General features: G+C 37.4%; 1 protein-coding gene across 2 annotated transcripts in view; it reads right to left on the bottom strand.

Moving 5' to 3' along the window:
- Positions 1-23,213, bottom strand: part of MAST4 (microtubule associated serine/threonine kinase family member 4) — a 277,539-nt gene that overhangs the window by 43,504 nt on the left and 210,822 nt on the right. For both annotated transcript variants that reach the window (XM_062600538.1, XM_062600539.1), the window contains 6 exons: positions 19,491-19,560; positions 15,397-15,475; positions 10,838-10,995; positions 7,966-8,041; positions 6,388-6,597; positions 3,259-3,360 (listed from right to left, as the gene is read on the bottom strand). In XM_062600538.1, coding sequence (XP_062456522.1) covers positions 3,259-3,360; positions 6,388-6,597; positions 7,966-8,041; positions 10,838-10,995; positions 15,397-15,475; positions 19,491-19,560 — 695 coding nt within the window. The remainder of the gene's footprint in view (positions 1-3,258; positions 3,361-6,387; positions 6,598-7,965; positions 8,042-10,837; positions 10,996-15,396; positions 15,476-19,490; positions 19,561-23,213) is intronic.

Below are 23,213 nucleotides of genomic sequence, written 5' to 3' on the forward strand. Positions count from 1 at the left end.
ATGAAACAGTGAGGCAATGTAACAGATTTCTTGCTGGTATAAGTCAGTTCTGCCAAAAATTTCCATAAAAACCAGTCTGGCAGCTGAGATGGTTAGCTTCCCTGTAAATCATGTGTTGGCCTGCCGTGACTCCCTGGGGCTTTAGTCTGTCTGCTGGTCACAAGGCTCCTGGCCTGGCTCGTTAGGTATCCAGGACTTGGGAAATGCAACATCCCACCCTGGAAGACAGCTTGTGAAATTAGGTATCATCTTTCATATGGGAAACATCCAAACAACTACCAGAAGGAAACACAATTTACTGAAATATTTTGGAATTTTCAGTCTTGTGAAAACAATCTCAGGGTTTATGTTCTATTTTCCATGAAATAATTTTCACAATCTCCAGCCCTACTCCAACAGCTCTTCCACAAACACATGAAATACCCAAACTCTCCTTATTAGCTTAAAGTCTCAGGAGTTTGCTAAACTATCTGGAATCTGAACTGAATACTAAGCATTAAACACTACTTTAGCTTTACTTGCCTCATCTGACAAGCTGTTGCATTCCTCAGCTGAACCACTTGTATCTTGCTCCCTGGCACTGAAGGACACCACAATCATGTATGCCAAGAGTTCCCAACTACCTTCAAAGTAGCATTTTCTTCTCCTTACCTGCATCAATGGCTGAAATACTTACAAAATTTCTCCTTCACTTGCTAGTAAACCTGGATTATACAAACCAGATAGTGCTAACCACACGAATACACTCACACATACACACGTGCTTAGAAGCATGAAATTTATTTCCCTACCTCTGTTTTTACTTTTGTGTTTCATTTCTCATGCACAGAAGTCACTTCAAATGGAACAAATCTTTCAGTATTTAGCAGAAGCTTTTGGCACAAACCAAACAAGCAAAAGCTTTATTCATATGATTAACAAATGATGTAGGTGCTCATATACCATGAGCAGCCGAGCTAAGAGCACTATAAGCAAACTGATAGCATTACCTTAAAGTACCCAAAACTTCTTGCAATAAAACCACTGCATTTATTTCTCAGTGTTACAGACTTGTCACAGAGGCTGAAGTTTTCTCTATCTAGTATCTATTTCAGACAAACGTTTTAAAATATCAACCAGCATGATTCAGAAGTTTCCAGAGGGATGCAATGGAAAACCAAAAACATTGTTTTTTCAAGATTAAACTACTCCAGTGACCTTCACAGAGTGGGCTTCGCACCTTCTTGCATTAGAAATGTGTTTTTTGTGACAGTCTGCCTAAATTATTTCAGGCTACCTGCCTCTGAAGAAACATACTCTGCAGAGACTTATTAAATTGTAGCTAAATTTTCCTAAACAGTTCATTCAAAATAAGAATACTCCAAGGGAACTGTGCTAGCTTTCTCTGCAATTGCTGATCTGCAAAGCTGAACAGCTGCATGCAGCTAGGCACCAGAACTAGAGAGCAAGCCCATCTCCTGGCCTCTCATTCCTGTCTTTCCAGTCAGGTCAGGTCAGGCCCAGCAAAAGGAGGTACAGGATGTGCAGCAGCTCTACTTGAAGCATGAGAAGGCAAAGGAAGAAAGCTAGGATAAAATCCCAGGGGCAGAAACTGACAACTAAAAGCATGGAAATCTGGACTACTCAGCTACAAAACTTATCATTTAGAGGGAACAAACTATGGATGAAAAGGTCACTAAGAGAGAACTTGAATTAAATGACTAAAAGACAGTGATGAAGCTGGGGTCAGGACTTGTAAAGAACAAGCACACACTGGAGATATAGACAAAGTGTCACAGGGAGCACAGGTCTCTGAGCCATAGGACAGGTAATGTGTTTAAGGGTATTTTTACATGTGTGATGATAGAGAAAGGCAAAGACAAGAGGGAAGACAAGATAGATCATATGAGAAATTGGAAGAGTTGCAGAAAAATTATATGAACCCTGAGAACAGAACAAGGAAGGTCATTCAAGGTGGAATGAGCATTATAATACATTTGAGGGGACAGGGCAAAGGAATAATGCTTGTGGTTTGGATTCAATAGCAAAAGCAATACATGCTAAGGTCTTCTCTAGTACCCGAAACTACTATTTTTTTTTAAACATCACTTACATACTGATTAATGAATTTTAGATTTCTCCTGATCTTTAAGTCATGAGCTAACTGCAGCTGGCAATACTGAGACATGATGTTTCCAAAACAAAACAGAGTCAGCTCTCAAAACACCCACAGCTGAACTATCCAGGTCATGGATTAACTGTGCCACAGATGAAGAGGCGCAGCACAGAGCCAATCTAGGCTGGAAAGACTTACTAGCTCAGATTCAATGCCACGCAAATGCCTTTATGCCACTTTCAGACCTAAGTTGAGTCTAGCAGCAGGTTAATGGCTCTCGCATAAGCAGCTACTTGAGGCTGGCAAGGCTCTACATGCAGTGTCAACACTGTGAACCTGGCACTGGCAAGCACAGTGGCTCAACAAAGTCAGCTTGGGCTGCACGCCAGGCCTGTTGGACTCAGGCTAGTACTTACATGGTATTTGGGCGTCTAAACAGTCTCCCAAGCACACTGTGTTCTGCGTGGATTTATTAGTTCCACTGAACAACTCAAGCACACTGGCTTGGTGCATAGGAGCAACTTCCTGCACCTGAGTCACCCCAGACACCACAGCATGGGGATGCAAGGCAGAAACAGCAACATTAGCACTATGCTTACACATAAGTTAACGCTCATTTATCTTACAGGCTACAGTGTAGCTCAATATCTGTACATCCACATACCCTAACTCCCTTGCTGCATCTTCCCTGCCAGACAGGTGCTATAAAGCTGACTGCAAGCTGCTTATAGCCCAGGGCAGCTGTTGAGTGAAACTGAACTCTGGTAAGAACAATGACGACAGTGAAGGGAAAACTACTGAGCAAACAAGATTCTGGAACAGCCTTCCCAAGAGAAAAGCAAAACCAAAGCAAAACAAGCAAACAAACAAAAAATCCAACCACAATAAAAAAACCCAACCCATAACACAACCAACAGAAAAACAAACAATTTTAATCACGTAAGGTATTATCACATTTCCAAAAGAAGGAACTAAACACACCTGTAGCAGGTCCCTGCCAGTCCCTTGTTTGTGAGTAAAAAACAAAGAATGCCACCAACAATGAAACTCTGCCCAGTAGCTTGAACACCTCAAAACAATAGCGTAAAGGGCCTCAATACTAACAAATGAGATTTCCCACAGTAACAAGAAAGAAACCCTACTTACAGTAAGGATCACCTTACCAGACATTCCAATAGGCGAGCAGGACGAGCAATAACTATTAGGATCTTTCGCACTAGCTGCTTAATAAATGCCAGTTCTCCACTCTCTGATCGCTCTTGAGCCTAAAAGATGAAAACAAAGGGATAATTATTCAATATTCAACTCAGAAAAGTGAAATCACAGGAAATTTGGGGCACCTCTTGCAGGTTCTAAAGTATGCATTTCCAGCAGGAATTTTCAAAATGCCTACTGAAATAACAAGGATTTGAGCAAAGAAGCAACATTATCATTTCAAATTGAAGTCATCCCATATGTACAATTCTAACACGGTAATGACAAAAGAGACCACCATTTCAAATGAATACAGTATCTGTATGTCTTATTAGTATTATCATCATCATCAGTTTTGGATAAGAGACTGCATTTCAACAGAACGTATGTTTACATGTATGGCAGTCTCCCAGCTTTAGTTATTAGTTTTAGGATGAAAAGAAAGCTGATATATATAATATTAATAAATATAAGCAACATCCACTCCCAACTGAAAATAAATTCCTATGGCCGTGTCACACTAAGATGACCTACAAATAGGAGACTATGCTAATTTTTGCACAGAGAGGCCAAACACAGGTATGTGCAGAAAGGAAGACAATGAGAAACTGAGTTCTGCAAAAATGACAGTGACAAAGGGGGAATAAAGAGTACATACAAAAGAAAATTGCTTCTGGAAGGTGTGAAGAGATTTGCACAATGGTCTGAACTGTGTTTCACATTTCTTTCAAACTTTCTCATCTAAGAACAAAGGGTATAATTTCATGACCTTAATGACTGCAAAGAAGCCATATGCTCTTTCTTCTGATTAAAATATATTAATAGTCCTTCACTCAAATATCAAACAAAGAATTTCTTTGTTCTGAAGAGTAGAAACTGTAGATCACACTTTTTCTAACCCTCTTGCTTATTCACAACCACAAAGAGAATTCAAAGAAAACAAACCAGCTAACATTTTGAAAGTGATTAATATGAACAACTAGGTACTTTACATGAATAATGCCTCTTAAATTAATTTTTGTTATTAAAAAGTCTACAGAAAATATGAAGATATATGGTGGAACTATCCCTCAACTTTAGCACTATAATTTGACACCCCCCCCGCCACACACACACATATTTGAGAACAATTAATCTATGAAGTTAAAAAAAAACACCAACAAAAACGGAATACCACAGAGGAGCCAATCTAGCACTCTGCAATACATTTTGCTATGCAATAGGTTTTGGAAAAACCTTAATCAGACACAAGCATATTTATTCTGCACATTAAGTCCAAAGAGAACTCTTTGGTAAACAAAATACCTGAGTATTTTAATCACAAGCAAAATATGAAGCAATTTTGTACAGCTTTGTAGACACTTGGTGCGTATATGAAAAGATTCAATATGCGTGAAAGAAAGATGAAGCAGGAAAGCTTTCAGATCCTCTTGACCTTAGAATTAAAAAAAATGTCAGCGGAACAAACTGCTCAAGCCCCAGGGGAGTCTCTCCGTGGTTACGTAAAGCAACCACAGCATGCCAAGTAGCAGTAGGAGATGCAGCTTTCTGCCAAAGGTCACAGCTGGGAACTGATAACAAATGTATCACAAGAATCCAAAGACAACTGAGTTCCCATAACTGAGTCGGGCAAAGAACAAGTTTTCTCATAGTCATGTTAAGTTATTGACAGGTATTCAAAAGCTACTTTGAATTATTTAAGGAATTAAATTGTTACAAAGCAAGAAACTTTTACATCATATAAAATTTGCATTACAGAACATGATACAATTATTTTCTTTTTTGATGATGCATTGTTTTATATACAGCTCAGAAATAACTCAAGAGGGTTTTTTTTTAATTGAATTGAATGAGCCAACTTATACTCTGAACTCTACTGACTGCACAGTCAGTTTAAACACATTTAATACATTCTTGTTAAAGGTTAAGATTCACTGAATTGTGTTAAGATATGTTTCTTTGCATTATGACACTAACAATAGCATAACATAATTCAGAGTCAGGTATCTCCAGCCAGTATCTTGCCCAACTCTGGGTGCACTTTGGCATCACAAAAATGAACATTTCACAAAGGGGTCATTAGTTCAATTTTTTTCTGATTAGAGAAGTGCCATGAATTTTCCCTGCTTGAAAAACTGTTTCAGTAAGCCAGAAATACCTCACTGATGTGTCAATTTTTGCACTCCTTTACAAAGGAAAAAAAGATTCAGAAGTTGTAGAAATTAGTAAAAGAAAAAATATATATTTGCTAAATAGAAGCTCACAAAAAAGCAGCACAGAAAGAATGAACCAAAACTGTTAGCAATTCCTCCTGCATTTCAAAGAAAGCAGAAGAAAAGATGTAAATTAAGATAGGCAAGATATCTTAACATCTCACTTGGCAAACTGCAAATCAATATCAAATCTCCTCTGTCACAAACTCTAGGTCATTACATACTATCAATAATTGCATGTGAACCCTGCACAAACAGCATTATAGCAGCAAACAATCCTTGTTTTAAAAATTATGTATTTATAAATCATAGTGACTTATAACACAGTAAATTCACTTAGTCAGGTTCCAAGTTTTTCTTACCATGTAGCTGACTAACTTAAGGAATATTTTAAACACTTTTCGAACTGATATTTTTTTCCTTGACTAATAAACAGTTTAATTATGAAAGAAATATTAAGAATATTTTAAAGAATTAAATAATCTTCAGCTAATGGAAAGCTAAGGGTTGCTATCAGCTTTCTCAACACAGCAGGCAATTAGTTGAGTTGATAAAGTGGGAAGTGTATATGTTTCCTCATTTATCCACAGTAAATGTAACTGTGAGTCTCCTCATTTAAGGCTTATACACACACTTCTCTAAGCAATTTATAACTTGCAATGTATAACAAAATGCTATTGTTCCTGAAATCTTTATAGTACACAGTAGTACACTAGGATGCCTTATATTCCTTGTAGTGGTCATTACACAGACTAAAACAGTGAGGAATACCACTTCAACAATTATTTAAGTGCAACAGTCATGATTATTTCAAGGCAACAACTCTTAGGCAAACAGATTTAAATGCTTTTTTAACCAAGTAAAGAGTAATCTCATGGCTCATACCTCCTGTAGCAATTTGTCTAATTTCTGCTGTAATTCAAGAAAGTATCGTGACGTGATGAGGCCCTGGTGGGATTTATCCAAGCAATCTCGAGCCAGTTCTATGATTTGATGGTGGGTAAAACTGAGCACTCCATCTGCCAGGGGAAGGACATTATCTGGAGAGTGATTCGTTATAATATCCTTAAGTCGTTCTTCCATTTGAGCTGTGGCCTACATACAAGTACATACATGATACAAAAAAAAAAAAAAAAAAAAAAATAGTCAGCCTTTCCTGAAATTCTGATGTCACAGCATACTGCCAATTTTACAACATTTCTGCATTGCCCAAGAAGATATTTTACATTAAATGGCTAAAGCAAAAAAAGCAAGCAAATAGAGAAGCAAAATCACAGATGACATTTCCCCACATTACTGGTGCAAAAAAGCAACAGTCTCACTATTCTGTTATTTACCTCAGCCCTGATGTCTGCCATTTGTGATACACTGTGCAATAATCTTGTAATGATCACAAAGCAGAACTAGAACAACACCCATGACAGTAAATCCTTAAGTCAAAATAAAAAAGGAGAACTCCGAGGTCTCCTCTGTTTGTCCAGCTAAAACTGTAGGGTACTACAAACCAGAGCATCTTCCTTCTTTTCACACAGGTGATACTGTAAAACTACTTCCTTGGCCAATGTTTCAAAGAACACGCAGACTCACAGTTCCTATAATATATGCATGCAGGTTACTATATGCATCTGCTTTATAGAACCAAATGTCTATTTCTCACAGAATTGCAGATACTTACTAAAGATGTTTCAATATTTTTCTTATTAAATAGTTATCCAATACCTCTTAGTTCATACCTCACCCACTGAAACAAGCAGATCATTTCACAGTTCAGATTATTGCTCAGTCATTCTGCAAATCCAGACAAACATCTCTTCATATTTCAGATCTTCTATTTTGTAGGTACTTTTCAGAACTATATCAGCTTTACGTTATATTATTTATTTATAGGAAACATCAAACTACTAGGAGCAAATGAGAATGTAGTGCTCCTAGCAACCTGCCTGCACCTCGGAACTCATCTGTATCTCAGATCTCTGGACATGAGAGCAACCTTTTCTCACTTGGTATCTTGTAGTGAAACCCTCATAACCCTGTATTGATCTTCACTATTAAAATAAGTATATAGTGAGTATTAAGGAAATAGAAGAACTGACACTGAAGAAAGGAATTTGCAGGTATATCAGTGAATGCTGCACAATACTGAGCAACAGAAATGTGTTCTAATTAATATATACTTACTGCAATTATACACCATCTATTGAAATCAAATGTATCACAGCTTTCCAATCAGCAGAATATATTACTGGTATGATTCATTGCAAACCAGTTCAGCAGCTTTGCCAACTGAAAGTCCAGTTCTTAGCAGGGTTTTTCTTCATTGTGACAATAAGAGCTTGGTGATGCTTTAAGAAAGCCATTACAGGCTTGAATCATTAGCTCCCATAACAAAAATACCACTTACTTAAAGCCTATGTTGCCTACTAACTAGTTTAGATATAGAGTATCTTAAATATAATTCATTACCTTTGGGAACCTTTCTTTATAGACATGGTTCATCATTATTATTTCATTGTCACAGCACGCAGGAGAACGTCCAGGGCTACAAGAAAAGCAAATTTTTCCTTTTAACTTGTATCATCATGAATTAGAGTTACTTTATATATTTCTGTAGAGTTTATTTGCACCAAAAGGTAGCATAGACTTCACTGGAAAGCTACATTCTCTGATCAACTGTACAGGCAGTCCTTCCTTTCTGCTATTTCTGACCAGGCATTTAAGATTGTTTCATGTGCTGGACCTCTAACCGTCAACATTTTCTTACTTTATAACTACACTTCAGGACACAGACAGTTTTGCAACACTTGTGACATTACCTTTTTCTCTAAGGTGACACTGAGATATATATAACTCATGAGAAAACAACCAATTATGTGTATAACTATATCTGCCTTTTTGAAGGTAACATACAACCGAAACAGTGTAAACTGACCAAGTAAAAATGCAAGCTGTGAGTAAAAACTGTTGAGAAGAATTCAAGAGTTAAAAAAAAAAATCATAAAAGAAAAATCAAAATGACACAATCACTTCCAATCTGACTGGCAAATAAAGGCAGCAACTTCCTACAAACAGTGCTACACGCACACATAGGTTCAATCAATACCAGCAGCACTATGCCTGAAAAAGAACACGAGACTTGCAGGAAGACAATTCATAGAAGGCACCCATGGCCTTGGCTAACAGTCAGTTATCACTTCTTTTAAGAAGCTCCATCTTATTTTCCTGGATTGCTGACACTGATCAGCCTGGTCTAAAAGATGCAGAGTTAGAAGCACAGAACAGTTGAGGTTGGACAGGACCTCCGGAGATCATCTAGTCAAACTCCCAAGCTCAGAGTCACCTAGAGCACACTGCCCAGGGTTGTGTCCAGATGGCTTCTGAGTATCTCTAAGGAAGCAGACTCCACAACCTGTCTGGGTAATTTGTTCCAGGGCTCAATCACCCCCACAGTAAGAAGTTTCTCCTTGTGTTCAGACAGAACCTCCTGTGTTTCAGTTTGTGCGTTTTGCCGCTCGTCCAGCTGCTGGGCACCACTGAAAGAGAGTCTGGCCCTACCCTCTTGACTCCCTCCCTTCAGATATTTATACACATTGATAAGATTCTCCTCTGTCTTCCCTTCTCTAGGTTCAACAGTCTCATCTCTCCCAGCCTTTCCTCATATGAGAGATGCTCCAGTTCCTTAATCACCTTAATGGCCCTCCACTAGACTCACTCCAGCAGCTCCACATCTGTCTTGTACTGAAGAGCCCAGAACCAGACACAGTACTTCAGGTGTGGCCTCCCCAGGGCTGAATAGAGGGGCAGGATCACCTCCCTCAACTTGCTGGCAACACTACACCTAATGCAGCCCAGGACACCACTGCTGCTCTTTGCCACAAGCCCATGTTGGTGGTTCATGGTCAGCTTGTTTTGCATCATGACTTTCTCTGGTCCTTCTCTGCAGAGCCTCTCTCCAGCTGGTCAGTGCTCAGCCTATACTGATGTATGGTGTTATTCCTTCACAGGTGCAGGACTTTGCACTTCCCTTTACTTAACTTGATGAAGTTCCTTACTGCCCATCTCTCCAACCTGTTAACATCCCTCTGAATGGCAGCACAATCATGTGCCAAGATCAAGAAAAAGATCTCACAAATGCAATGCCATCTTGTAGGAGAATTATCATGAACAGAACTGAATTCTGGCTTTCTAAAGAGAAAAAATGAGCAATAACATCTGCCTGAATATATCACAATAGTAGGTCCTTTTACTGATATGGACAATCTATCACCTACACCCACAGGCAAATTAGAAACACTGAGAACATGGTACGGACATAATTTCATCACAACACGCCTGCAGCATAATCAGCTTTCTGAAAATACCTCTATCTTTGCTCCCCAAAGTGATTGTACATGTTCTGTGAGTTCAAATGGAATATTTTACTTTTTAAAATGTTAAAAAAAGGAATAGAAATTGAAAAATGTGGTAATACATACAAAACTTTTCACATTTGTAATCTTCTAACGAAGAAACATTTTTTTCCTTAGTAACCTGCTCTCTCTCATACATAACAATTTCATTTATCGTAACAGTCTAACAGAATTTTAAATATAGTAAAAAATTCAAAAAAGAGTTAAAATATATTACAATGAAATGATGACTCCTGGATTCTTATACACCTGTAGAACGATTTTAAAAACTCTGAGAAGACTGATACAACAATTAAAACTATAATACTTCATTTTTTTCTCCAGTTCTTCAAAATTTATCTGTAATGTTATTCTGAGTTTTCCACATACCACCTAACCTATTCTGATCTTCGATAAAATACATTTGCACAAATAGCCAGGGCAAAGGATGCAAAGAGGCCTAGTCTTTAGGAAACAAGCAACTGAAGTTCATCTTAAAGACAGCAAATGAATGCATTCCTCCCACCCCTTAGCTTTTTACCCCATTTCTTTCTAAACACTCCCTAGAACATAAATAAATTTAAAATTACTTCTTCAAAAAAATTCTATTCTGTAAATACTTTGAACACTGTAGTCGAATCAGAGCTATATCCAGATCAGTAATGACTAGCTCAACGGGACAGTTCATGTGAAAAGAAGTTACTAGCTACCTCCTTTAAGCTCTACCATACAATATTAACCACTGAAATAAGTGATGATCAAAACAACAATTCAAGTATTATTATGCAACAATTTAAGAGGATGTTGTTCAGCCTCAAATTCCTTATTTCTTGTATTATATTACAGCAATTATGAGGATAGTAATAATCAGTGAATGCCCGCAATGTGCAAAACCATAATGCTTCAGAAGTATATAAGTTTAAGCTCAACCACTATTTCCAGAAACTCACCTGAGGCTTCTGGACCGAGGGCGCATTGGAGTGGTCCTGCATCTGCTATCACTAGCAATGCTTTCAGTGGTACAGAAATGTTTAGATAAAAAATGTAGTTCATCAGGTGTCGGTTGGTACGGTAACTGGTGTAGCTTCTCTTGGGAAGAACAGGATGACTACAAGAGTAGAGAAGAACAGAAGTTTCAGACTGAAAAAAAAGCCTTTCAAAACTATATTCCTGCTCACAAAGTCATTTAATTTATAAACCACAGCCTTTTCTCACACTTCACTACGAGTCAGGACCTAAAAGTATAGCAAACATAAAACTATTTTAGCCCCAGAAGAAAGTGACATTGCATTTCAAAAGTTTAAATCCCCTCAATCTAAGCCAAAGAACACATCTGGTGTCAGAAATTCACACTAACATTTAAGGAACATTAAAAAAGAGCCTACTGAAAATTATTTCTTTCTATAGGACAGGAGAAGCACGATACCAGTAGAGTACAATTTATTGCCACAACACAAATTGCATTCTAAATATTTATGTATTTGGTTTTCTAAATTTGCTTTTAAGACACTTTAAGTGCAATAACAAATTAAATATAATCCAAATTCTTGCAAAAAATATTCATATGCTTTTTTTAAAAAAAGTCTATAAAGTGAAGCAAAAGAACTTAATATGTTTCAAGAGAGATTCTATGACTGACAAAAAACAAAAAATTACACTTAAATCATCAACCTAGTTTAAAAATGAAAGATGAAAACAGTTATGAGATTGAAATTTTTACCACAATAACCAGCCTTGCAAAAGTGCAAGTGAACGATATACCATACAAAGCAATGCAAAACAAATGATAATACTATCATACTTTTCTGTCTTTTATACAGCATTGCTCCCTGAGCCATCTGAAATGTTTGGTGTTGAATTTTGAAGCCTCAGTGAGCCTGCATTTGGTATCGTCGTAAAGAACGTGTACATAGTGCAATATATTTACAAACCAGCATGTTAAATAGGACTTATTAGTTAAAAGATACTGAGATGCTTTTTCTAGTATTAAAGCTGGTTTCCAAGATAGCTTGATCACAGATACCTATGGATCACTAAACCATGCTGCTTGCTACCATGTAGACATACCCTGTATTTTACTTCGGGGGAAGGAGAGGGTATGAAAGACAACCACCTCTCCTGCAGCTGACTTCTTCAACAAAATGAAATTCTTCTGTATGTCAATCTTCATGCTGAGCAAACTACCGTTCTTATCTGGCTTCTCACAAAGGGCATCAAGGCCTCTGCCTGCCTGTTCTTTTATTGGCAGCCAGCACCATAAGAACTTCTTCACTGTATCATCACAAGCTAGGGAAATCAATAAACTTGATAGTGTACACATCTTGCCCTACATTGCTAAGGTCAACAGGTAATATGCAGTCTGTCAGGCACAGAAACTAGACAGTCTTCATACTTTCCTAGAAACTTGTTGGGTAAAAGCTGAACCTATCCTAAATCCTAGGAACTCAAAGATCAATTATCACACTAGGCCACGTGAAGTCATTTCTCAAAAGAAAAAAAGAAAAGAAAAGAAAAAAACTACACTGTTGGGAAAGGTTAACTCTCACAGGAGTGGTCCACATGGAAAAAATGTGAGGCTACAATATCTTGCTTTGCTGCAGGCAAAAAGGCATGCACACCAAGAATTTACTGCAGTATGCTTGATTACACAGTAACTCGCTTAGGAGTTTTAGTCTTAGCACAGTGTTACGCATAATTTAGCGCACAGCATAGGTAAGTTCTTATCTCACACCATAGCAGCTAGTTACAGTTAACCTTATGGCATATTTCCTAGAGCCACACTCAACAAGTTAAAAGATACTCTAATAAAACATGATTACCCAGTGGAGACTACCACACATGCTTATTTATGTAAAATCAACTTCTATCTTTTAGACTTCCAGGGATTCTAGGAAATGGGGAGGACAATAACCTACATCATGCTTTTCCTCATATAAGGTGTCAGAGAGCTCAGATGAAACAGGATTAAAGAGAAAATCTTTCTTTCACTAAGGTTGCCCAGCTGCCTCAGGTCTGTCCCAGGCATGTTTTCTTGGAGGTTTGAGTTCAGAATTCTCAGAGTAAAACTCTTATTTAGCTCTCATAACATTCAAAAAGAAAAGCTCCTTCAAAAATTAGTTAAGATTTAGTATATATATTTAAAACATAATCTCAGTACATTATGAGAAACCAACTTGTTCAAACAACAGGACAAATCCAGAGCCAGTATCACCTACTGCAGCCCCAAAGGCTTTCCTCACCTCCCTACTCTGCTTCCCCATCCAAATAAGATTCCAAAAATATAAGCTACCAGCAATAATATGCAACTAAATATTCTCTCGTTTTATTGGTTTAACAGGTTTACTCTCCTAAAGATACACAGATTTCTCATACCACATCTCTTAACCGGCAAGATTAGATCCATCTTTGCTAGAATATGAGAAACCAGAAGCTTCCTTTCAGTTCACCAATCTTTGCATGAGCCATTTCCATTTGCTTTCAGCTCTGTTGTGAGCGCTGGAATATGTGGTACTTGCATCATTTCTAAACCCCTGAACTTCCATTAACTTGATAAATCCTTCAATCTCATCACTCCCAATATAAAAGAAAGTTATAAAAAAACAGGCTTACCAAAACACAGTGTGCTGCATTCATTAGAACAAAATCATGATTAGTATCGACCTTTCTGTCTCTGCTTTGACCTTCAGTTGATCATAAAGATCAAAGCTTTGTTCCTTTACAAATGTAAAAATTGTTCCTGGTCTAAAATTGGTAAGTCTCTGGATTAAGTGGATCTTATTTATCCTGTACTGAAAAGGAAGCATGCTGTAGGTACACTTAGGCTACTGTTTTTGGAGTGATTTCATCAATTCTATGAATTCATAAAAACAGAGAGGAAGAGGCTAGTTTCAGATTCAAACAAAGTATATAAAACCAATTAGATAAGCTACACTTCCAGGTTTTATTTTCTGATTCAAGTATAATGTCCAGTGGGTAAAAAACAAAAAAGAAAAGTATCTCTTCTGAGTAGCAAAGAAATAGCGACCATGTCTTAAAATTCAGAGGTTGTAGAAGTGCTTTCACAGACTACATCAACAGTAGAGGACAAGTTAAAAAGAAGCAAACAAACAGCCAAACGGGGGGGGGGGGGGGGGGGGGGAGGAGATAGACATACTGGGCATCAATTTTATAGTTCTGGTTTCTCAAAAAAATTAAACTTATTAAACAAAACAAAACAACCTCCCCACCACCACCACCAAAAAGAAACCCAGATTTCTTTCCACAATTCAGGAACTGTTCATTCAATGCTAAGGAATACATTTATTTTATATCTACAGGATGTGGTCTAGTCAGGAAATAGGAGGACTCAACAAGCAATCTAGTACAGAGGTTAAGACTTTGAGTCCATATATGACAGCGCTATGCTTTTTCATAAGAAGTATGGAAACAACATAAAACTATTCTATGGTCTAACATGTACACAACAGATGGTAAACCTAAGTGGGAGCCAAGAAATAAGTAAATGAACTAGAATTACCATTTTAAAATTGCAGGCAGTCAAGGAAAATGCCTATGCCTATAGTTTGGGAATTAAAATTGTGCTTTGATATGTTTCTGACACATAGCTTTTCATTTCTTTTCTAGTACAAATCTGTTTCTTATAATGACAATGTGGTTGCTATAGCAATTACTTATTATCTGACATAATACTCTTTATGTCAATATATTTCAAGGAAAGAGCACAGCACATTTGATCTAGTTCCAATGAGAGATGTCTACACATGCTCTACAGAAACCAGTTGGGGAATTACTGTGAAATCAGGCAATTTGCTTGGCAAAAGAAGTATCTACACAAGAAGGAAAGCAGAGGTCAAAAATCAATGTTGCCAAGGAACAGTTCTTAAGATACACAAAATCTCCCAATTTGTTTTGGGGTCAGCAAGACAAAGAAATTGCTAAATTTGCCAGAAACCTTTGCGGACAAAAATAAGACAGAGTTTATCATAATATAAAATGGTCAAGCTTTTATCAGTGTACAGGATTGGAACTTACCATCTTCACAAGAATAACAGAACATACTCAAGGGAAGAAAAGGTTTGCTTAAATTTGTATGTAAAATAAGCATTTAAAAAAAATAAACCATATAAAAGATCTCCAATAATATCACGTACAATGCATAAAACAGTATTTTTGCCAAAGATGAAAGCCTCTAGGTACAAAACAAGGTTAAAAAGACAAAACTAACAACTTTTGAGGACTCATAGTTGGACGTACAATGACAAAGCCCCCTGCTGTAGGAGATGCAGTCAGTATCAAAATGCCCTTCCAGAAAGAAAGGTCTCTAAGCAAAGCATTCGTTGCCTTAAGTTTTTCTCTCCTTCTAGAACGTTAGAGTTACGTTTTCCAAGTTGATTCCAAGTCTATCAACAGTAACCAAACTTGCATTATCTTCTCCTGCAAGAAGCAAGCTACATTTGAGAAGATATAGCTTACAACATAAATTTATTTGCACAGTAAAGTAGGTACTTACAGAAACAGTTGAGCTGGGTGTATTTGTACCATAGCCAGAAGAAGGGAGGGAAGCCAATGACCAGCGGCGACCATCGGTCCTGTTGTGAAACTGAAGTTAGCAACTACACACTGCAGTATCCTTACACAGAAACATCTGTGAAAGCGTTATTGTGTAAAACTACATTCCAAAAGCATGATACAAATAGAGTTTTTAATAGATAGTAAACTTTCACAGGGGACCACAATAAACAAACATTAAGCAAGCATGACTTAGGCTTTGGGATTTTTAGGGCGCATTTTGTTTTTCTAGTTAAAGTCTACAAGATGAAACAACTAGAAAAAAATTAACAGGAACTTCTCTCTCACGAATATACATTAAAAAAAAAGGACACAGGGAGTCTTCATAACTCTCTGGTCCATTGGATGCAAATTAATGAGAAGTAAATTAAAAACTTGAGAAGAAACACAATCCACAATGCTCTAAACCACAGAATAACCACCACAGTTTGCTTTAAGTATGAGGGTAATTCTCTACAGTGTGACATCAGTATAGGATACCAGCAAACTAGCAAGCTAGTATCACATAACTGGAATGGTTAGATTACAGCTTTTACTAGTTAAAAGATGTATGTAGATAAGGAAAAACTATTTTTCTGCTAAAATCATGCCTTCTCAGGATTAAAAAAAAAACATAGCCAAACACAATTTCTATTTTTTTTTTTAACTTCGAATTATCTACACACAGAGAACATGGAACTTGAATATTCAAAGTGACAAATCAGAAAGCAACTATAGGTTGGTGTTTGGATTTTTGAGGAGGTAACATTTACCCGTCATTTTGGTGCTCATGACTGAAGTACAATTGTATCAAATATGTTAAAGCAAAAAAAGCAAAGTAATACATTTATAAATAACAAAATAGGATTTGTTTTTAGTAATATACAATACGATAGTGGGGGAGAAGAGATAGGAGAATTCAAGCTTTGTTTTATAGCCAGTATAAAAATCAAATTTCAGGTTTGATCTTGCTCAAGAAATATAATTCCATTAAGGAGAATTAAAATAGTGCCAAATCAGGAACCTAAACTTTTTGATTCAACTCCCCCACCCCTTCAAGATAACAAAAAAAAAAAAAAAAAAAAAAAAAAGCCTGTGTCTATTTTAAAGCCTTACTTCCTACTCCCATTTATTCATGTTACAACTCAAATCTCTGGGATTTTGGAGAAATAAAGCTTTAGAGAATAGATCAAGAACTATATCTGAATTTTTTCAATGACATAATACAGTACATAACTAATGCTGTTGCACATTAAAAAGGCCACTGTAAATAAAATAAAAACAACATGTGGTAGAGGGATTGCTGACCGTACCAAAGACTGAACCCTACAAGAAACTCTCTTCTTTTAATTCATTAATTCTCCTTCCTTGCTCTCCTTTCCCAGGTCTGAATAAGCATCCTCCTGATGAATGCACAATTTCAAAAAGAGTTTTCTCTCTCTTTTGGCTCAGCTGCACAAGCTAGATTTGTTCACAGTTCATAGAAAAAACAACCTGGAATGTATTTAAACATGGCTGAGACCTGCATATTCTGCAGCTGTGAGACAAAATATACTTCCTTACTAAATGACATAGATTGAACAGGGCTCCTGCATCAACACAGCAATTCCCAATCCGAAGGGCCATGGGAGATGGGAATGGGATATCACAGAACGTATCTGGGAAGCACAGGATGGAAAATAGCACCTCCATAGGACTGAAAAAAGGGACAGCAAGCGCCTGAGCATTTTCCTCCAGACTGCCCTACCCTGCTTCCCTCCGCACCACAGCACAGTCCTCTCTGTTTGCCAGCAGCTTTGCAAAGCAGGATTTGTTGGCTGCCTGCAGGCTGCTAAATGCTGGGCTCCTACACATTGGCAGGAGATGCTACTACTAGAAGCGCCGTTACCTCCCCGCACGGTCGCGGCAGAGCTGGGCTGGCCAAGCCGACCCTCACGTCACGCTGCGGCGGGAGCACCTGGGGAACGGCGGCCAGCCCCGCGGCACGGGGCAGGCACCTCCTGATGCAGCGCTCCAGCTCCCTTCTGCCACGGCCTGGCTTGCGCCGCACGGGAGGTGAAACAGCTATCCAGAAGCAGTCCTTTCCCGCGGGATGCCTCCAAACCACTGCCCTTCTCTGTCCCTCCCTTCCTCACACTTCCCTAGGGCTTGGGGGGGGGGGGTGTTTTTTTAATGTACCCACCAACTGGGATGGGTGGATCCAAGAAGACAATCCATATACCTTTTACCACCTCACCTCTGCTCCTTTAACACACCGTATCACATACACATACACACACAGTCCCTTCCTTTGTACCTTCATTAAGTATTACAAAACATAAAAGGAATAAATTTGTAAGTTTGAGAACAGTTGCAATAAATACATAGGCCTTTTTACTACTACTGTGTGTCCCATTACAGGTTATAAGATAACCATGACACACATACCAAAATGCTAAGTAAATTTTATACACATGCTGTTTTAAACTTAGTGCTATCAAACATTTTTGCTGTAAACAAAAAGCAAAAAGTTTAAGAAATTTCTTGCATCACACAGAAGTGGTGAAATAGTTTAAAATCACAGAATCTTCTCGTGCTAGCATTCCTTTAAAAGAAATATATTATTTAAAACTTTTCATTTTGAACTTAACATTTGCAATGCCATTAGAAAACTCTAAAAATGGTCAGAGTCAAAATGAAACCCTAATAGGAAAATTCATTTTTCCCTCTTGAATTTTAACATTCACAGAAGCAAAATTATTTCAACTTTCTGTTGATTACACAGGAAAACTACTTCCTGTCTGCTGTATTTCTAAATAACGTTCACAATCTTGCACGCTTATTTTTTCCCATTACAAGCTATTTCAGGGCTTAATGAATCTTTCCAAAAATATGTTCACAAAGAAATATAATCAAAAAAGATGTACCTTTGCTTTTGGATAGGTACTATCAAAGTGGAGTAGAATCGTAAGAAATACTCTCTTTTATAAATTACAGATTTAAAAAAATTGATATCATATGCTCTCAGAAAGACTGAGATATGACCTACTATCGTAGATGAGTTTCATTTAGGTACGAATAAAAGCAGTACATGAGTAAAGCTTTCTCCCCTTTGCAGCTTTTAAAAAGTGTAAAGCCATCTCCTTGCACCTACTTGTTAAAGTTTGTGTGTACAACTTAATAAACTTAATAACTTGAAACAGAGGAAATAAAGCATTACTAGCGAGTGCTGTCCAACTGAGAACACAACAGCTACATACCTGGCACTGTTCAACAGGCAAGGAACACTCGCAGCATTCCAATTTCAGTTTTTGCATATAGACTCTTGAGTCAACACGTAACATCTACCTACTCTCCCACAGTTAATGAACACACTATTCAAGGTAGGCTGACAAGGCGTTAAGTGATATGGAACCACACTGGCACACCTAGGCAGTCTCTCATGACATGCTATGAACCTGGGTTATGGTTCATTTAATAATTTACTTCATGTATCAGTTCAGATTCACTATTTTCAAAAAATTTATGAACATTAATTAATTCTCACAATACTCCTGCAACAGAGATGACTGTCTCAGTTGAAGAGATAGTGAAGCAGGTCAAGGTCAGATGTTACATTTGTGGTGACAACAGAGCTGCAGCCAGGAAAATCAGGACAGAACGCAGGAATTCCTGCTCCATCTGTTCTGCTGTGGGGCTCTGATAGGCTCTGCACCTTGCAAACTCTTGGGTGGGGGCACTGGATGTAGGTTACAAAGTCTCCAGATTTCAATGGATGTGGAGATAATTACTCTTATTTTATATAATCTGAGTCAAATCCATTGCGATTAAAAGTCCATCAACAAAAAAACTCTTTTTTTTTAATTTAGAAAAGTATGATTGCATTGTACCAACTATCTAGTACAGTTTTGTAGCAAATGAGGGTTAAGAGAGTTTACATAACAGAGCTAGAGCTAGTTGTTCTCAGTGATTGACCTGACAGATATAGCTATGTTTTGGCAGCCACCTCTTAATATCCAGGTCCAACAAAATTTCTCTATGCAAAATACAGGCTACTTGCTACAAATAAATTCTTACCTTCGTGCAAAAGAAAAGTGGGCTGAGGCACTAGGAGAGAAGTTTCTAGGGCTATCTTGAGGACTGTTTCCTGTTTTAGGAGGGAAGGAGATGACACAAATAAATATATGTTAGAAAAAAAGAAAATACAATTCAGACATGCTCATCCTAGCATTTCCAGGCAGCCTAGAAAACAATTTCTGAATCTCTTCTTAAGGTCTCTGAGAAACTAAAACTCTGAAGTAGAAATCATATTTCAAACTATTTTACATTTATACTTGACTTTTAGTGACAGATTCTACAATTTATCTTATAATTGTTTATAATTGTAATTAAAGTTTAAAAAACAGTATTTTAGCTTGAAAGAAATATTTTGAATGTTGGAAACAGAGCGGATTTTTTTAATCACACAAATATTTGACAGTTAGAAAATCCAGAACATGATTAGCATGATTTAACCCCTACACAAAAAGTCTATAACATTTTGTACAGCAGTTATATTTAACTTTTTCATTATTATTATTAGCTCTGAACTCCTAATAAGCAGGCAAAACACACGCAATGAAAATTTTTGCTGCTCTTTGTTAGGCCAAGGCACAGAAAGGTGGCCCTGCTCTGAAGCAGTAAAGCAGTGACCGCACATTTTGAACACGGGCCTGTCACTTCTTCGTATCGCAGCATGAGACCTTGTGCTGGTCAGTGGGAGAGGGGGAAGCAGGCATTGGGGGAGAGGTTCTCCTGCTACCCTCACTGCTCAGCAGGTGTAATTAGAGGAAATACAGTATCTAGGGAACAAAAAAAAAAAAAAAAGGCGACACCTGTAGAAAAACTAAAAGCTAAAAAATTCATTGCAAAGTAGCATAGGCTATTACACATATTTAAAAATCAATCTTTTCTTAAATAAGGAACAGACTAAAGAAAAAAAGGAATGTACCTATTGTAAGGGGCTTTAGGCTGACATAAATAAAACTGCCACTGCAATTAAGCAACAGATAGAAACGCTTCTATGTATATATTTAGAATCAACATCTAATTTTTGAGGAGAAAATTACTACCTATTGGTGAAAAGAAAAGCTTGGTCCAATTAAGTAGTTACTGGAAGACCTCATATGGCCTTGATTTCTACTCAAATTTTTAAATTAACATTGCGTATATCACATTGATGTCCTTAACAGATCCCATTAACTTTACAAGAGAAAGTATGATCATGAAGCTACAGTAAACATAGAAGAAATCTTTTTTGTTTTCTTTTGATCAAAAGTAGATATAAAAATACTTTGTTTTTTCTGAATTGTGCTGAAAACATGTTTTGCATCTGTTCATTCCAAGATCCCAGAGACAAGGATTCCACTTGAGCTGGTCAATACCCTTGACTCGTTTTTGTCCATTTATCTATCACTGTTGAATTACATTCTTTCAGCTAACCTTCCTCTCCCCCAAATCTGCCCCAAGAACCCACTTCTTCATCCCTCTTTAGGCACTTCTGAGGAGCAAGACATTTGCAAGGCAGCAAGGATTTTTGTTCTCTGAGGGAACTGTGGGGGAAGGGGGTATGCAGGATAGAGAGGGGATCCAAAACTGTATATGTAGCACATACTTCAATCTTTATTCGGGGACCAATATGATTTATCCTTGTCCTATACAATCTGCAAACACCAAATTACCAAGAGCAATAGTTTGTTTAATTTAACAGAAATCAGATTTCTTTTGCTTCTACCAGACCCCTTATTTAATAAAGATAAGCTAAAAAATGGTAATACTGTGTAGATAAAACATGGTCACAAACTCTAGCTACTGTACTAGAAAGAATGAGTTGTAATCGGGACTATGTCATGGATTTAGATAAGAAGGCAAAAAAGGTCAAAAGTCTACCTTAAATTCTGGCAGAGAAGCAGAGAATTAAAGAAAAATTTTATGGACATAAACACCTTTTGACAGAAAGTAATTTGACAAATCAGATGTTGGGGTTTGTCTATGAATTCTTTTCTACTGACAGGTATTTAAAAGTTATGTATGGATATAACTATTTAGCATACATCAACAGCATGCCTAACTCTTCATTAGTTACTTATTCAGAACATATGCTTAACCTTTACATTGAAGCAAAAACATGGTGAAAGAATACAGTAATTTTATAACTATCATGGTGGATTCAATGAGATGCAATGCTGCAAACTACTTCACTATGAGCAGCAAAGATCACCTCATTACAGACAAAACATGAAGCAGCAAACTCCTATTCAAGAGGAACATCAGATCCTGTTAAAGGGGAAAATCAGTTTGCAAGTACTGTTTTTAGTAGAAAATAAGCTTTTAAAGCGAAAGAAAAATGGGAAAGCTGTAAAAATAACTGATTTTTAAATCCTGTTTATCTATATGTCTGAGCAACAACTCAGACGAGCGCGGAAACAAGACAATGAAAAATTCAAACTCCGAATGACTGGAGAAGTAACTACTGCTATTACAAGTTTAAGGTGTGGTATTCCAGAAAAGCAAGATAGGTTAGAAGCAGAGTCCTATACCTGACCTTCATCCATCACAGCGTTCATCCACCCATCTGCAAGTCAATACCTGAGAGACTTTCAAATGCAAACCAGTGCCAGTTAATTCTTTGTCCATATGTGCAGTGCTTGCTTATTACTCGAACCCTGCTGTTCTTAGGGTTCTTCTGCCTGATGTGTGTTTTAGTCCTTGGATATCTCTATGCTGCAGAGATTACTGCTGATGTTTCTGACCTTACAAAGTAAATCTGACTGGTGGTCAGGCATTAGGTACATAATTAACTCCATCATCCTCCAGGAGAAGTAACATAGTGAACAGGCAATCAACATACCAGAATAATACTTTACCTAATAACAGTACAAGGGGTGCCTCATTTTGCAAGCAGCTATTGTTGAACTATACCCAGATTAACTAAATTGTGAGATTGTTTTGTAATTAGCTTTTGTTTTGTAATTAGCTTCAAGAAGTCTTACATCTTTGCCACAGAGGGAAAATGCATTAAACCTTTTAAAAACGCACGTTACTTTCACTATATACTATTAATGCATTTTAATAGCTGTCTACTTACAAAATAAAAGCGTTTCTGATGCGAAGACTTTTTGATAGTACAAAGGGAATAATAAATTAATGGTAATTGCTATCCTAAACTCCTGATGGATCAAAGTCAGTTCCAGTTTGAAGTGTTGGTGTCATTATTGGTTGGCCTTTTCGAATGAATCACACTATATCAATACCACAGCAATACAATATATGCACAGGATATACATTCTTCTGTCGGTTTATCTAGTGGCGAACCCATGCTGTGAAGTGAACAACAGTCAAGGTCTGACTTTCATACTGTAACATACTGGGCAAGTTAGCAGAATGCACAGCTGGGCAGCAGCATCATTTCAAACACTTCTGCAGGTGTTTTCCACTGAGACTTGCTCAGAGGTGAGGAGCTCAAGCTATTTCTAAAGCTGGATTAATTATGCTTCACACCAGCAAGTGACTTAGCCAGTTAGAGCAAGGAGCATTTGCAAGCTCTTTAAATCTGTTTGCCAGGCTTTCTCTACCCAGACTTTTTGCTAAATGGCTTTGTTATGGTTAGCAGCTGGCTTGCTTCAAAGAGGATCTCTTACTCCCATCTTGGATGTCACTGAAATCTTCTGGAAAGCTCAGTAGTGCTTACTTCTAGGAAACATTAATATTAGATAGACTTGAAGGGGTAGAAGACCTTCGACAAAAGTCTGTGTCCACGTT

Source organism: Rhea pennata, chromosome Z (assembly GCF_028389875.1).
Source record: "Rhea pennata isolate bPtePen1 chromosome Z, bPtePen1.pri, whole genome shotgun sequence".
Classification (NCBI taxonomy): domain Eukaryota; kingdom Metazoa; phylum Chordata; class Aves; order Rheiformes; family Rheidae; genus Rhea; species Rhea pennata.